At 41.8% G+C, this 17,516-nt stretch overlaps 1 protein-coding gene across 3 annotated transcripts in view; it reads left to right on the top strand.

Moving 5' to 3' along the window:
* GOLGB1 (golgin B1) overlaps positions 1-17,516 on the top strand; it is a 49,735-nt gene that overhangs the window by 18,668 nt on the left and 13,551 nt on the right. For 2 of the 3 annotated variants that reach the window (XM_069765507.1, XM_069765505.1), the window contains 5 exons: positions 572-865; positions 2,906-3,001; positions 9,798-11,802; positions 12,224-12,285; positions 12,393-17,479. In XM_069765507.1, the coding sequence (XP_069621608.1) occupies positions 572-865; positions 2,906-3,001; positions 9,798-11,802; positions 12,224-12,285; positions 12,393-17,479 (7,544 nt within the window). The remainder of the gene's footprint in view (positions 1-571; positions 866-2,905; positions 3,002-9,797; positions 11,803-12,223; positions 12,286-12,392; positions 17,480-17,516) is intronic. The other variant, XM_069765506.1, reaches the window with a different exon arrangement.

Genomic DNA, 17,516 nt, shown 5'->3' with positions numbered 1-17,516 from the left:
TAAAAATGATAGTAGGTGAAATGATAAAACTTTTTTTTTTTTTTTTTAAATGTGATTAGCAAATCGGATGATTTCACTTAGTATCACAGAGATGCAGGTTTTACTTTCACCACAAAGAGTAAGTGGGTGAGATTCTCTTCTCTCTGAGATACCTTCTCTGCAAGGGAAGCTGCTTCTGCATGGCAACGTGGAGCCTCGTGCTCCGATCTGGCAGGATCTTCGGTGTTTCATTATTTTGTCCATTTGATAGTCCATAGAATATAATGGAGAAGCCAAGATAGGATTGTAGTTGCCTTGTCCTCCTGCCCATTTCCTAATTATTTAAAGTATATCATAGCATCTCCTTTTACATCCTAAAGTTTTCCTAGAAGTAATAGGTCCGCTTTAAGTTTGTTTCATGCTACAAGATGTCTTTTGATGACATTTTTGTCTTGCCTTTGTTAGGTAGTTATTTGTGTTAGAATCTAATTTTTTGACATGGTAAGGTTTTTGTTTTGCTTGTGTTGCATTGATTTTGTTGTTCTGTCCTCATTTTATTGTTTTTTTTTATTTGTTTGTATTTTGCAATCAGGGAAGTCAAGGTGAAAGTGAAGAGAAAAGGAGCAGTGGACAAAATAAATCCTCAAATGGTGTTCAGGATAATGAAGAAACCATCTTAAAACTCCAAGATGACCTCAATGAACTTACAAGGCAGTTACATGAGAGTCAAAGTAACATCACTGTCCTCACAAAACAACTTTCTGAAAGTCAAGAAACTATTGCTGGTCTGACAAAGCAGCTTCAGGACAGTCAGGAAAGTGGGCTGGAGCTCACAAAATCCCTCCAGGAAAGAGAGAATGTTGCCAAAAGTGTTCAAGAGCTTGAAGTAAGACCACAATAAGATTCATATTCTGCTATATATGTACTGAGATTATTTGTTATAGAAAGTTTAGACTAGTTGGGCAGAGGGTCCCCGACGGCTTCTCCTTGCCCGCTGCCCTGGATAGACAGGTCTCTCACTACGTGCATTTATATGGAGTGACCCGTCATTCCAGGACAGCAGGTGGGAAGAAGCCTCCAGAACCCGACTAGTCAATGGGACAGCATGTATCTGCTGTCATGTTTCCTTTAAGGTTTTTGAAAACATTTATTAGTTTTCCATGCAATCATGGTTTTGAGTTACAATAGCTATCTTGAAACTGTACATGGTAATGTATGCTAAAGATTCAGTGGTCTAACCTCATAACTACTAAATGTCATAAATTTACGGTATGTGGTTCTGCTTTTTAACCCTGCACTATAGTAAATTTACTGTACTTGGTTAAAGCTGCTCCTCCAACCTTCCAGTTTGCTGGCTGCATAGCACTCAGTGAGCACTTTGTAGTTGTGGTGTACTGAAGTGTTGGCATCGCTGAAGCTTCTGTAGGACCTGGCGAACACCTAATCACTGGGTGTCTACCGGCATAGCGGAGTCCTAGTAGACCCTGATAACCTCTGCCACTGACTTGTCACTTTACCCTCTTACTAGGACTCCTCTATATGCCCCAGTAGTGGCGTCGGAGCATGGGGGGGTGGGATTGGAGCACGGGGGGGGCAGCCACACTCCGCCCACGCACTTCCTGCTGCAGCGGTTCTGCACCACAAACCGCAGAAAACCCGCAGATATTTTTTCCGTCTACGGGTTTTACTGCGGGTTTGACCCTCACAATGGAGGTCAATGGGTGCAGAACCGCTGCAGTTCCGCACAAAGAAGTGACATAGTCCTTCCTTCTTTTTTACCGCAGCAATTCAGCGCGGCTTTTTTAGTGAATTTCCGCAATGTGGGCACAGCGGTTCCTGTTTTCCATAGGGTAACATTGTACTGTACCCTGCATGGAAAACAGCTGCGGACCCGCAGCGGCAAAATCGCGGCGGTTCCGCAGTAAAAAATGCATTGTGTGAACATGGCCTAAATGGTGGTTAACTAAACAGTCTCTTGTAAACGGTTCCATTTATCGTGACTGTAGCCTGACAATCTCTGAATGCCCCATGGATTGCAGAATGCCGGCAGTGTTTGGTGTAATGTCTGCTGGCGTCCTCGCCTAGCACATGGTCCTTCTTCTGGCTGCAGCGGGCAGTCTCCGGTTCTACCCGCTGAGCCTCTAGTCCATATATTTGTGGTGTAAGAGAGTAGAGCTCCCCAAACGATTCCTCTCGGCACGGGTCTCCTTAAGTAGCCGCTGTGACCTGAAGGGCTGCGCTGCAATGTTTTACCAAGCATGCGCCTCTCTGGATATCGTCTGACACCCGGACGTCTGTACTGCAATGCTCCGTCGATCATACGCTCCCCTGCGCACCCGCTGGTTTTCGGTGAGTCCCTCACTGTGCCGCCCTTTCTCTTCACGCCGCGGCCTATCGCTCCCCTCTCAGCGTTTGCTGTCTGTACCTCATCAGCGTTCTGGCGGGAAGGCTGCTTCCGTTGCCACGCAACCCATTTTACCTCACACTGACTGGCCATGCCTCTTTCACCCTGGTTACTGGCTCGCTTTGGCTGCAATCTCGTTTCCCCCCCCCCCCCCCCCTTTCATAGGAACAAGAGGTTCAACCCCAGCAGTTCCGGACCCAGCGCTTCATCAGCTCTGGCAGCCCGGTCTTCCCTTTTACAGTACCACAAAGTAATGCAAAAATAATACAATTTCTTGTCCATAAAACAAAGGCTCATAAAGTCAAATCACTGAAAAAAAATATGGCTGCTATAAAGAGAGGCAAAGCTGGGGAAAAGTGGCTTGGTCATTTAAGGTGCTTACATAATATTATACGTTTGTGATTTAATCAGTATTTCATTAGTTTATCATTTCTCGGTAAGATAAAAACACAAGTTGTTGTTTTTGTTTATTTCTTATATTTATTATTTTTATAATGAGGCTTATGATCGTTTTGTGTACAGAGGATACTCGAGGAAAAGAATGAAGCCCTCCATTCCCGAAATCAGGTAGTAGAGGTGTTGGAGCAAGAATTACAGAGTGTTGAGCTTCAGAAGCGGGTAAGTAGTCTCCCTTTTTGCATTTTATATTAAGGTACAGGGCAGGTGATTCCAGCAGGATCCATAAATGGCTGTAGCTAATGTTGGCCCTATGAATTGTGGAGGCTGAATTTACTTTTTTTTGTTTCTTAACCTTCGTCCGGCTGAGTAGGTACAATTGTAACTATTCCGTTTAAAAATTGCAGTAACTTTTTTTTCTTTCGAAAAGCCGTAGACTGCTGAAATTTCGTGACATCTCTGCAGTTTTGGTCCAGAATATATTGGCCAAATTTCAATAAAATATATGATGGTACAATTGTACCTCTGCAGCCTGTTAACGTTGTAAAATTATGCAGCCTGACGAAGGTTAAAGGGAACCTGTCACCCCGTTTTTTGAGATTGAGCTATAAATACTGTTAAATAGGGCCTGCGCTGTGTGTTCCTATAGTGTATGTAGTGTACCCCGATTCCCTATGTATGCTGAGAAATAACTTGCCAAAGTCGCCGTTTTCGCCTGTCAATCAGGCTAGTCAGGTCGGGAGGGCGTGGTGACATCGCTGGTTCTTCCTCAGCTTTACGTTGGTGGCGTAGTGGTGAACAAGCAGCGCGCGATCTGCGCTGTAATCCCTTGCATCGGTGGGGGCGGCCATCTTCCTGGGGCCGCGCGTGCGCAGATCGAGTGCTCTGCTGCACGGGGCTTCAGGAAAATGGCCGCGGGATGCCGCGCGTGCGCATTAGAGATCGCGGCGGCCATTTTCCCAAAGCCGAGTTTGCATCTCGGCTTTGGGAAAATGGCCGCCGCGATCTCTAATGCGCACGCGCGGCATCCCGCGGCCATTTTCCTGAAGCCCCGTGCAGCAGAGCACTCGATCTGCGCACGCGCGGCCCCAGGAAGATGGCCGCCCCCACCGATACAAGGGATTACAGCGCAGATCGCGCGCTGCTTGTTCGCCACTACGCCACCAACGTAAAGCTGAGGAAGAACCACCGATGTCACCACGCCCTCCCGACCTGACCAGCCTGATTGACAGGCGAAAACGGCGACTTTGGTAAGTTATTTCTCAGCATACATGGGGAATCGGGGTACACTACATACACTATAGGAACACACAGCGCAGGCCCTATTTAACAGTATTTATAGCTCAATCTCAAAAAACGGGGTGACAGGTTCCCTTTAAAGCGAACCTGTCAGCAGGATTTTGCAAAGTCAACAACAGACACTGTCAGGTAGGCAGTGTTAAACTGATTAAAATGATACCTGGGGTGAAGAAATCCATCTTGTGGTTCTTGTGTAATCCGTGTTAAAAGGTTTTGGTTAATGAGATGCTCTTGCTTCAGGGAAGGACTGTAGGCAGAGTCTTAGGCTAGGTTCACATTGTGTTAGTGGGTGTCCGCTAATGGACTCTGTTACTTGGCGCAATTGTAGCAATTAACGCTATGTAACGGATCCGTTAGCGCACCCATTGACCGCAGTGTGCTAACAGATCACTAACGCATGCCATTTTTGGCATGCGTCAGCGATGTCCCGTTATTTTTGGACGGACCTCGAATGCTGCTTGCTTCCTAGCTAGCGCAGATCGGGCATCTGCGCTAGCGGGATCGCCAAACGCGATCCCTTTTGAGACATTGCGTTAGCGCAATCCGTTAGCGTATGTGCTAAACGGATTGCCCTAACGCAATGTGAACCTAGCCTTATCTTTCTGCTCTAAGCCAGAGAAATCAAGGAAAGATTCTGCCCACAGACCACCTCAAAACACAAACATGTTCCTCATCATAGAGGCAGAGAGAGAGACTGTTTGTGCTTCGGGCGGCCTGTATGCAGGTCTCTCCTTGGTTTCTCTGGCTTAGAGCAGGAAGGTAAAGCTCTGACTACAGTCCTGAAACTAACTGAAAACTAACATTGATTACACAAGACGGATTTCTTCACCCCAGGTATCATTTTAATCTGTTTAACCCCTTAGTGACCACCAATACGTCTTTTTGCTGACCTACAATATAAGAGACTAGCAACCACAGACAGATGACAATCCAGCAGCTATCAGTTGGACACTATAGCTGACAATTTGCTACATCAGCCACGACCAGTGTTGGTACCAACTATTTTAGTTTAACCCCTTAAATGCTGCTGTCAATAGTGACTACAGCATGTAGGTGGTTGATAGTGTGGCGGCTCCCTCTTTAACCCCATCGAAACCCTGAGATCTTGATCATGTGGTTCTGATGTTGGCGATGGCAATTCATGGCCAAATAATGACCTTAAAGTCTGCCGACTACAGTGGCGTCTTCAGAAGATATCAACATTTAGGTGGTAAAAATAAATTTCTTCATTCCTGTTATGCATTTTTGTATTAATTCTTGAAAAGAACCTGAAGGGTTATTAAACTACATGAATCAATATTGAACATGTTGAGGGGCCCTGTTTTTAAACTGGTATCACTTTTGGGGGGTTTCCAATATATAGGATTCCCAATGTCATTTAAAAACTTAATAGGTCCCTAAAGAAATAAGTTTTGTAAATTTCCTTGAAAAAATGAAAAATTACTGCTAAATTTTTAAACCTAAGATGCAAAAAAAAAAATAAAACCTTTTACAAATGGTGCTGATGTAAAGCAGACATCAGGGAAATGTTATTTATTAATGTTTTGTATGATATGACTATCTGGATTAAAGGGATAATCATTCAAACTTCGAAAATTTCTGATATTTTTATAAGTAAACGCAGAAAATATCAACATAAATTTATCAAAAAGTACAACGTGTCACGAAAGTCTCAAAATCAATGGGATTCGTTGACGCGTTCCAGAGTTATTACCACATAAACTGACACGTGTCACATTTAAAAAATTTAGCCCGGTCACTAAGGAGTTAACTGCCAACCTGACAATGCCTGTAGTTTACTTAGCCAAATTTTTCTGACAGGTTCGTTTTAAGTAAAAGTAGAATGGCACCAATTATATTTTAAGAATTGAAACAAAATTGTGGCTGTGAATAAAAAAAATAAGTACCGTATATACTCGAGTATAAGCCGACCCGAATATAAGCCGACCCCCCTAATTTTGCCACAAAAAACTGGGAAAACTTATTGACTCGAGTATAAGCTGGCTACCGCCCTGGAATCCTCCTCAGCACCAGGTCTCACCCTCCACGACGCCCAGGTGAAATTCCTGCTGTATGCAGATGACCTGTTGCTGCTGTCACCAACCGAGAAAGGCCTCCAGGACAACCTGAAAATCCTAGAGAAATTCAGCTCCACCTGGGCCCTACCGGTCAACCTAAAGAAAACCAACACCATGGTGTTCCAGAGGAGAAAGAGAAGATCAGACCAACACCCATCATTTATCCTCAACAACTGCGACCTCACAGGAACGGACAAATATACCTACCTGGGCCTAGAGATTCACCGGTCAGGGAACTTCAAACAAGCCATAGAGACCCTGAAAGACAAGGCCTGCAAAACCTTCTATGCCATCCGAAGGACACTCTACCATCTGAAGCCACCAGTGAGGGTCTGGCTAAAAATCTTCGACTCCATCATCGCCCCAATCCTCCTGTATGGCAGCGAAGTCTGGGGTCCTCACACCTACCCAGACTGGTCAAAGTGGGACTCCAGTCCAACAGAAATATTCCACCTGGAATTCTGCAAGCACCTTCTCCAGGTCCATCGGAGCACCTCCAACAGTGCTTGTCGGGCCGAGCTGGGCAGATTCCCTCTACACCTAACAGTTCTAAAGAGGGCGCTGTCATTCCGGGCTCACCTGCATAGGAGCAATCCAAGCTCCCATCACCATAAAGCCCTGATACATGAAGGTGAAACAGAAAAACCAGAACCACCGGAACAGCCCAGCCAAACCCAACCGGAGCAGAACACCAATCACAACAACCTGACAAAAGCCGGAATTAGGAAGATGGCAGACGAAGGCCAGGAGAGGTATGTCAGTGACTGGAAGAATGATATCATCAGCTCACAGAAACTGACCATGTACCGGAGCCTACAGAGAGACTACAGACTGGCCCCATATCTGGAGAAACTTCCGGACCCCAGAGATCGCAAGATTCTGAGCCGATATAGACTCAGTGCCCACAGTCTGGCCATCGAATGTGGCCGACACAGGCAGAGCTACAAGCCCAGGGAGGAAAGACTGCCAACACTGTGATCAGGAGGCCATAGAGGACAAAACCCACTTCCTGCTACACTGCTCCAAATACTCAGCAGTGAGGGACACTCACTTCAGGAGACTCTCACATCTCTTCCCAGACTTCATCACCATGAAGGAGGAAGAGAAAACCTATATCTTGCTGGGAGAAGAAGAGAGAGCGGTGGAGATAGCAGCGCGGTATGTGAGCGAATGTCATAGACTACGAGAAAGAGAACTATGATGCCATGGACTATAGCCCCCAACCTGGACCTGCCCCATCCACCTCCCCTATGCCATGGACTATAGCCCCCACCCTGGATCTGCCCCATCCATCTCCCCTATGCCATGGACTATAGCCCCCACCCTGGATCTGCCCCATCCACCTCCCCCCACAGCTCCTACCCAACATCCCCTCAGTCCCTATCCCTATTGCCTCTATACACTTGCTTTGGCAAAACTGATGTGTATTTGGTCCTGCCAATAAAGCTTCTTTGAATCTTGAATCTTGAATCTTGATAAGCCTAGGGTGGAAATGCAGCATTTACCGGTGAATTTCAAAAATAAAAATAGATCATTATTTCCCCATAGCTGTGCCATATAGTGCTCTGCACCGTTCATATTTCCCTATAGCTGTGCCCCATATAGTGCTCTGCACCGTTCATAGTTCCCTATAGCTGTGCCCCATATAGTGCTCTGCCCCATATAGTGCTCTGCACCGTTCATAGTTCCCCATAGAAAGCTCTGCCATTGCCGCCGCTGCTGCTGCAGTAAAAAAAAAAAAAAAGCCATACTCGCCTCTCTTGCTTGCAGCTCCCAGCGTCCGGTCCCGGCGTCTCTGCGCACTGACTGATCAGGCAGAGGGCGCCGCGCACACTATATGCGTCATCGCGCCCTCTGACCTGAACAGTCAGAGCGCAGACGCCGGGAAGATGGAGCGGCGCCCGGCGGCTGGAACGCGGACAGGTGAATATTATATACTTACCTGGTCCCGATGTCCGGCTCCCTCTGCCTGTCACAGCTGGTCTTCGGTGCTGCAGCTTCTTTCTCTAATCAGCGGTCACCGGCAACGCTGATTAGAGAAATGAATAGGCGGCTCCACCCCTATGGGAGGTGGAGCCGCCTATTCATTTCTCTAATGAGCGGTCCCACGTGACCGCTGAAGAGGGGAAGAAGCTGCAGCACAGAAGACCGTGGGACGGCAGGGAGCGCCAGGATCGCTGGGACTAGGTAAGTATGCCTCAGCGCCCTCACCCGCCGACCCCACCGCTACCGTGACTCGAGTATAAGCCGAGAGGGGCACTTTCAGCCCAAAAATTTGGGCTGAAAATCTCGGCTTATACTCGAGTATATACAGTATCTAAACTACTATCATACTTCAGTATCATCATCCTCATTTTTAAAGGCTACCTGAACATGAATAGGTGCTCTTGTAAATTTGTGACAAAATAATATTTCAAAAGGGTGTTCCTCGAAATAAAGAAAATGATTGAAAAATACACTACTATGAATGAATTGCCACTTAATTATTTTTTCTCACTCCCCTTGTCCAGGTGGAAATAATTTATTTTTTCCTCGACTGCCCTCATTAGTGAAGACCAGACCTGCCCTAAACACAAAGCAGGAGATGTTGTGCCAGTCCAGTGAGCTGTATACCTGTAAGCCTTTCTGCCTTCTCTGATTGTTAGCTATGAGGAGAGACCTGCATCTGACTGTGAGGATGTGTAGGGAACAGCTGAGATTAACTATAAAAGTCAGCAGTTATGGAGAGGAAGGGGCAAGGTGCAGGCTCAGGTCGAAAAAGGACATCAAACCAAGCCTGGATCATCCCTTCCTTCATCCTTCCACCCCACAACTTCTGAAGTGTCCACTTCATTTATGGATACAGAAAATGTCATCTTAGCTATAATCTGTACTCATTCTCTCCTGTAAGTTTTCTGTCTCTCCTCATAGCTAACCACCAGAGAAGGCTCTCTAATGACACAACACATGTTGCCATGTGTTTAGGATGGGTTTTCCATTTACCAATATGTTTGCAGCAATTAAAAATAAAATCAATCAAATTAATAATTATGCCCTAGACAAAATGAGGATGTATTAATAATAAACCATTTTTTTTTTCATTTATTTTACGGAGTGCTCCATATCACACCCCTACTCACCCATTTTAGGTCATCAAACCAATGACTCCATTCTAAATAATCATATCAGTCACTTCAAATTCCAATGTGTAGGAGCAGCAAGATGGAACTCTATTTAGTTAAATTCTTCAGTTCGATATTCATAATTCAATATTGTTTTGTCAGAAAACCATCTATATGCAGTGGGTATTCAGAATTTTTTTTCACTTTTTTAATTTATTTATTTTTTAACGTCACCTTTTCCACATTAAATGTAGCTAATCTCTTTTTCGATGGATCCAAATAAACAGACGGATGTCATTACAGTAAATGGACAAAGTTAGGGTATAGTTTTTTTTAAATCCGAGTAGTGATGCAGAATGCTCTGTTCTTGCTGTAAAAAAAATTATGGAATATTTAACAGAAACGCCAAACAAAGTCCCAAACAACGATGTGAACAGTCTTATTTGTTTTTTCTCTTTCTCATGCTTAATTTTTTTTTATTATATGAATTACTCCTCGTCATGGGTCAATACATTCTAACTTATTTGCTTACTTTTATAGGTTCTGTCTGAGCAGTTTCGGGAGATGGAACAGGAATTGATATCTGTGAGAGAATCTCTAGTTATTGAACAAAAAGGAAGCTCTCAACAGGCTAACCTGTACAAAGATGTGTTGGAGGAGAAAAGTGTTTTATGCAAGCAATTACAGGAAGCTCTTGATAAAGAAAAAGAAGCATCATGTGAGATGGAAAATCTGAAATCACAACTACAAAAGGCTAAAGAGCAACTGGATGCTACACCACAGCCTGGCTTGGGACAAATTCATGCAGAATTAGATAGAGGAGCACAAGAGGAACTAGAAATATTGAGAGCAGAGCTAGAGAAAGAGACGGGAGCTCAGGAGGCATTGCAGCGGTTAAGTGAAGAGCTTCAAAAAGAGAGAGGTGCCCAGGAAGAATTGCAGCATTTAAAAGAAGAGTTTGAAAAGGAGAAGAATGCTCATGAAGAATTACGCCAACTAATGAAAGAGTTTGGAAAGGAGAAGGGTGCCCAGGAAGAATTACAACAACTAAGGGAAGAGCTAGAAAAGGAGAAGGGTCCCCTACCAGAACTACAACAACTAAGGGAGGAGCTAGAAAAGGAGAAGGGAGCCCAGGAAGAATTGCAACAACTAAGAGAGGAGCTAGAAAAGGAGAAGGGTGCTCAGGAAGAATTACAACAACTAAGGGAGAAGCTAGAAAAGGAGAAGGGTGCCCTGCCAGATCTACAACTACTAAGGGAGGAGCTAGAAAAGGAGAAGGGTGCTCAGGAAGAATTACAACAACTAAGGGAGAAGCTAGAAAAGGAGAAGGGTGCCCTGCCAGATCTACAACTACTAAGGGAGGAGCTAGAAAAGGAGAAGGGTGCTCAGGAAGAATTACAACAACTAAGGGAGAAGCTAGAAAAGGAGAAGGGTGCTCTGCCAGATCTACAACTACTAAGGGAGGAGCTAGAAAAGGAGAAGGGTGCTCAGGAGGAATTACAACAACTTAGGGAGGAGCTAGAAAAGGAGAAGGGAGCCCAGGAAGAGTTGCAACAACTAAGAGAGGAGCTAGAAAAGGAGAAGGGTGCTCAGGAAGAATTAAAACAACTGAAGGAAGAATTTGAAAAGCAGACAGGTGCTCATGAAGAATTGAAACACCTCAGAGGAGAGCAAGAAATGGAGAAAGGTGTCCAGGAAGAATTGCAGCAACTAAGAGGAGAGCTAGAAAAAGAGAAGGGTGTTCATGAAGAATTGCAACATCTTAGGGAAGAGTTAGAAAAGGAGAAGGGTAATCGAGAGGAGTTGCAGAAACTAAGGGAAGAATTTGAAAAGAAGAAAGGTGCCCAGGAAGAGTTGCAACAGCTAAGAGGAGAGCTAGAAAAGGAGAAGGTTGCCCAGGTAGAATTGCAACAACTAAGAGATGAGCTGGAAAAGGAGAAGGGTGCCCAAGGGGACTTGCAGAAACTAAAAGAACAGCTTGAAAATATAAAGGTTGATCAGGAGGAGTTGAAGCAAGTAAAATCCGAACTGGAACACCAGAAAGAAACTCAAAAACAGCGTGAGGTAGAGCTGGAAAGGTTGAACAAAGCTAATGAGGAGCTACTGGTTAACACAAAAGGAGAGCAAGGTGCAAACAACGTAAATAAATCTGAAGTCCATATAGAAATGGAGAAAGTGCAAATTGAGCTAGAAATGGAAAATAAAAAACAAGACGAGTTATCTAGACTGAAAGAAAAACTAAAAACAGTAAAGGAATCCCTCAAAGAATTTGATAATATGAAAGAAGAGTTTGAAAGAGGGCAGAAAACGCTGAGTGAATTGGAGATGCTGAAACAAGAGATGCATATAATGAGAGAAGCACAAGATGAGTTGAGTAAATTGCAAGCAGAGCAACGCCATGTCAAAAAACATATAGAGCAAAGTGGTGTGGGTTATACATATCTAATCGGACAGGGGTTAACTCAAGAGGAGCCAGGAATGCATGAAAAGGAAGAAACCTTGGTCTCATTTGCAAACCTCAATACCCAGCATGACGCATTAACAGGTAAGCTGCTTAAATAAATATAACTTATTGATGAAAAGAACTTAACTTTTCAAAAAAGTCTTGATTAAAAATATCCAATTTTTATGTCTACAATGCCTATTAATGTGTTTCACTGATTCCAGACTACAAATAAAACACGGTGTGTAGAGTGATTGTACAATTATCTTCAACCACTTTGCCCTCTCTTCTTGCTAACCTCAAGACAATGAACACTAAAGTTCAATTTCTTTTAGAACCATTTTCACCATCTAAATTTGGACTCTAGATTTTGAGCATTATAGGTGACCCATCTGTTGTAACACAATTTTGATATGCAATAGAAAAATATCTAGGGTTTTTAGCGTATTTTTCCTTTTATCAGAAAGCTAATGACCTTTCCATGTTCTGAAATATAATATTTTAAAAAAATCTTGTTTCATAGGTGAAAATTCTATTATCCTATCATCTACAGAAGTATGTAAGGAATCAGAGGTGAGCCACCAGGTGAGGTACTGGTATAAATTCTGAATGTGTGAACAATTACTGCATGTGCAATTTTTATATACTGTGCAGTTATCAATAGCATGAAAATTTCCTTTTTCATTTTTCAGAAAGTGCAATCTACTGTTTTGAATGTCCAAACTTGTTCAGTGTCTCAGGAGCTTGTTCTTAATGTTACCAGTGAAGATTTAAAGGAAAAACAACTGTCTATCCTTATGATGGACCTGCTAGATACTCAAGAAGAAATAAATAGACTCAAAGGAGAACTACCTTTGGAAGGAAACTTGAATGAATGTGCATTAAGTGAGCAAGCTATAGAAAAAAAACAGAATGTATCAGAAGAAGCTGACTCGTGTATTCAAACGCATGACCCTTCTGATCTCGCTTACCAGAATGTTACTACAGACAATGATGATAATGAAATTCTTTTAATGAGAAAAATGGTTAAAGAGCTCCAAAGTCAAATAGAGACTATAACATCTGAGAAAGAGGAAATCTCATTAAAACTTGAGACCATTCTAAACAAAGAGAATACTGTTGAAGTTTTGTCCACATATGAGCTTTTAGAGACTGAAAACCAACAGCTGACAGTCTATGAAAGTCAACATATACTTGTAGAGCAAGTAAAGAGTTTAGAAAATGAGTCAAAATCTAAAGACTTAAAGATCATTGCTTTACAGAAAGACCTAGACCATATGAATCAACTATTGTCTGAGAGGAATGAACTTTCAAAACTACAAGTAACCCAGTTAGAAAAGAAGGAGCATCACATTGAAAGCCTAAACGAAATACTTGGCCTTAGTCAAACTAAGGAGGAGAGACTTTCTGAAGAACTTGCCTCTAATGAGCGTGAAAAAGTCTTACTTCAAGAATTGCTTTCACAAAAAACAACGGAGATTCAAGGCCTTCAAGAATCTATTTCTGAGAAGGATCGACAAGTTGAAGAGATAAGCCACAGCTTATCTGACAAGGTGGTCATTCTAAATGAGGAAAAATACTCCATGAGCAAGGAAATAAAATCCCTGAAGGAACAGTTGAACGCGAACATCCAAGATCAAAATGGAATTGGGGAAGAATTAATACAGACATTAAGAACAGAAAATACAGAAATCCATTTACAAGTGGAAAAGGTTACTAAAGAGAAATGTCATCTTCAGGAAATGTTTGAGGCTATTCAAAGTGAGTTTGCAGAGTTGAATAGTCATTTGGAAACTGCAAAATTGACCCTTGCCCAAAACGATGAAATGATTAAGATTGCACAGGAAGAGCGGGAAGTACTGCATATGCAATTACAAGATCAGAAATGTGAACTTTCAAAGAAAGAAAAGGAATTTGAGGAGCTTCAAATTCAATTAGATCTTCAGAGGTATAACCATGTGCAAGAGCTACAAGTTCTAACTGATGAACAACAAAATAGTTTAGAAGTAATTAATGGTTTGCAAGGAGAAAAATTTATTTTAGAGAGTCAGCTAAAGTCTTACATAAACAATTCAGAACATGATCCGAGAGAGGTGGGATTAAAAGAGAGTGAGGAGCATCAGACTCAACTAGAGGGTTACAAAAAAGAGATTGAACAGCTAAAGAGAAAGTTACAAGCTGCACTAACAAGTCGAAAAGAGCTAAATCGCAAAATCTCTAAACTAGAAAAACAAATGGTAAATTCTGCAGTTAATCAGGACAAAGACTTTACTGTTAGTGGTGATGTTGATGTGAAAGCATTTGAAGAGCTATCTGAGCAAAGCATTACAGATTGTCTAAAAAAGCAACTGTCTGAAAAGGAATCTGATCTGGAAACTGCCCAGAAAGAACTGGCTGAAAAAAGTGCAGCTAATGTGCAGTATCAAAACTTGATTGAAGAACTAACGTTGGAGCTAAAAGCTAAATCAAATCAAATTGATTCTTTAAAAATGGATAAAACATCAGCAGAATCTTACATTTCAGATACAGTAAATGCTGTAGATCAAGATGCAAGAATTCAACTTGAAAACGCAATTGCAACTCTCAAGGAAGACAAAGAAATATTACAAAAAAAAGTACAAGAGGTGTTGAATTCTCGCAGAGATGCCATTAAGAAAGCACAAGAGAAAGACCGGCACTACCGTGAACAGCTAAAGCAACAGAAAGAAGACTTTAATCTCTTGCAAGAAAAGTATGAAAAACTACAATTAAATCAAAAGTCATATCAAATGAATGAAGTAAGTCTTGAAGAGAGCAGTACACAAGTTAGGAGGCCAGGAAAATCACAAAATACCAATACTAATATTTTTGAAGATGCTATTTCAGTGGATGTTTCAGGTGAGAATGCTGAAGAATCACACTGGGAATCGGACTGGGTAGATTTTTCACCTGCAAGTATTGTGGACCCTGTAGCCCACAAATCTGCTATTTTAGATGTGACAAGTACAGACTACCAAATGCAGATGGAAGTCTTTCAATCCCCAAAAAATGAACTGGAATGTAATGCTTTGCAACTAGAAGAAAAATTAAATGTCAGTTTGGAAGAGGTTTCACATATGCAGAATACTATAGAACAATTAAATAGAGAGCTACAAGTTGCAAAGGAAAAAAATCTGAATTTAGAAGTGCATGCATCTACCCTGAAAGAAGAGATGGAAAGTAGTAACCAGGAAACATCTCGGCTAAATGAAGTTAACATAGGGCGTTTAAAGGAAGAATTCATAGAAAAGGTGGAGCATATTGGACAACTTCACAAGGAGCTAGAAGTAGTAAATGGAGCTCTTAAAAGTGCAAATATTTTGTTGGCTGAGAAAGATGCTGCTATACTATCTCTTCAAACTGAAGTAGAAGTTAGGGCTAAAGAGCATGAAGAACTCCACAAAAAACTTGAAGTGCAGTCTCTTGAATCACAAAATAAGCTGGATGAAGAGGTGGAGGAAGCAAAGGGCAAGCAGCAGCTTCAAAGAAAGCTTCAGGCTGCTCTGATCTCTAGAAAAGAAGCTCTTAAAGAAAACAAGAGTTTAAAACTAAAATTGGACACTGTTTCAAATCTCAAGGATGACTTGTCTAAAAGATTACAACGTTCAGAGGATCTGGTTAACCAACTAAGTGTTGAAAAAGACTCTTTGCTTAAGACATTATCTGCTCAGAAAGAAGAAAGAGACAGAATGATTTTTGAAATTGACAACCGTTTACGGGAAAACCAAAATTTGGAAGCATCTTGTGAAAGCTTTAAACTAGTTTTGTCCGGTATCACACAAGAAAAAGATGATTTAGGAAGAGAGTTGGAAACTTTAAAGTTGTCTCAAGTTTCAGAGATCTCTGAGTGGCAAGAAAGGCTTACAGACCTGCAAAAGGAATATGAGACCCTGCTACAGTCTTATGAAAATGTGAGTAATGAAACGGATAGGATGAAACGTGCAATGGAAACTGTGAGACAGGAAAAGCAAGAGTTATTTAGTAAAGTAAAAACTGTGGAGACTAAAAAGAAAGAAGTAGAGAAGCAACTGGAAGAGGCTGAACAGGAGATTGAAAATATTAAGGAAAAAATGAGGAAATTTGCCAAATCTAAGCAACAAAAAATACTTGAACTAGAAGAAGAAAATGACCGATTAAGAGGAGAATTGCAACCAGTAGTGGGAGAGCAGCAGAATACTAGTACAGAAACTTCAGAACTAAAAGAAGAGCTAGCTAGGCTCCACTCAGAAAACCATAGTCTTTTACTTCAGTTAGAACAGGTAACGTCTGAAAAAGATAATGTAGCGCAAGAAACTGAATCACTAAGACTACAATTGCATAAAGTTGAGTCTAATGTTCAAATGAGTCTGCAGGAACATACATCTGAAATACATGAAGAGGTTATTATAATTAAAAATGAGGTTGAAGTGATGTGCTCACAGATCATGGGAAATGAACAGCAGCTTTATGTAGAGGTGGCTGCAAAACACAATATAACCCAAACTCAAGAATCCTTGGAGGAAAATTCACAAATGAAGGAACTGATACAAAAACTTGAAGGCAATGCTAATATGAAGCAAAATGAAATGGAGAGAATGAATGGAGAAATCAAGGTTTTGATGGAGAAGAACTTAAATTTGGAGACTCAGCTCAAAGAAGGACAAAATAGGATTGCTAAAATGGAAATAGAAATTGTACAGTTGGAAAAGAAGCATCAAGCAACCATTGGTGACCTGGATGAAGTCAGCAGGCAGAAACGTGCAATTGAGATTGAGAAAGACGAGCTAGAAGAGAGGCTAATGAACCAGATGGCTGAGCTCAATGGAAGCATTGGAAATTTCCAGCAAGATGCAATGGATTTGGAGGTAAAAAATGACAGCCTACTAAAAGAAATAGAAAACTTTAAACTCCAGTTAGAAGAGGAAACACGACAGCTAGAAAGACAGAAGATTGACGCTCTGTCAGAGGCACAAAAAGAGTATGTGGAAAAGTTAAAGTCTGCTAATCAGAGTGCAAAAGGCAGGAAAACACAATCAAAGGAGCTTCAGGAGCTGCTCAAAGAAAAGCAGCAAGAAGTTCGACACTTGCAAAAAGATTGCATACAATATCAAGAGACTATCAGTGGTTTAGAAAGGGCAATTAAGGTGCTTGAATTTGAGTACAATAAATGTGAAAAAGAAAAATTGGTCTCTAACGATAAAATAGTTAAAGCAATGGAGGAGGCAAACAAGGCTCGGGATGATCTAACATCTTTTCGTGTGCTTCTTGATGACACACAAAGTGAGGCAGCAAGGGTCCTGGCGGAAAACCTGAAACTGAAAGATGAATTGCGGACCATAGCTGAAAATACAACAGTATTGTTGAACATGAAAGAGGAAGATATGGAAAAGAGGCTTCATACTGAGCGAGACAAACATGTGAAACAAGTCTCAAATTTACAAGAGAAGATAAATGTGCTACAACAAGAAAAAGAACACCTTCAGGGGTCTATTGTCAATTTACAGAGCCAGATAAAGCAAAAGCATCAAGAAATGAAGAACTTACAGGGTGAATTAAATCAAAATATAGCTAAGCTTGCAGCCTTTACTCGTAGTATGTGTTCTTTGCAAAATGATAGAGATCGCGTTATAGAAGAATCCAGAAAGTGGAGTGAGAAGTTAACTGATGCAATGCATAAAAAGGACATTGAAATAAATGACAAAGAGAAAGTTTGTGTGGATCTTAAAAATGAGTTGCTACATATCACAACCCAAGTTGAAAAGCTTAAGGCTGAGGTAACCAGGTATGATATATTTTATTTCAAATTCTTATACTTAATT

The sequence above is a fragment of the Ranitomeya imitator genome, chromosome 4 (assembly GCF_032444005.1).
Source record: "Ranitomeya imitator isolate aRanImi1 chromosome 4, aRanImi1.pri, whole genome shotgun sequence".
Taxonomy (NCBI): domain Eukaryota; kingdom Metazoa; phylum Chordata; class Amphibia; order Anura; family Dendrobatidae; genus Ranitomeya; species Ranitomeya imitator.
Note: the sequence above shows the minus strand (reverse complement) of the source record. Positions and strands in the feature narration are given on the sequence as shown.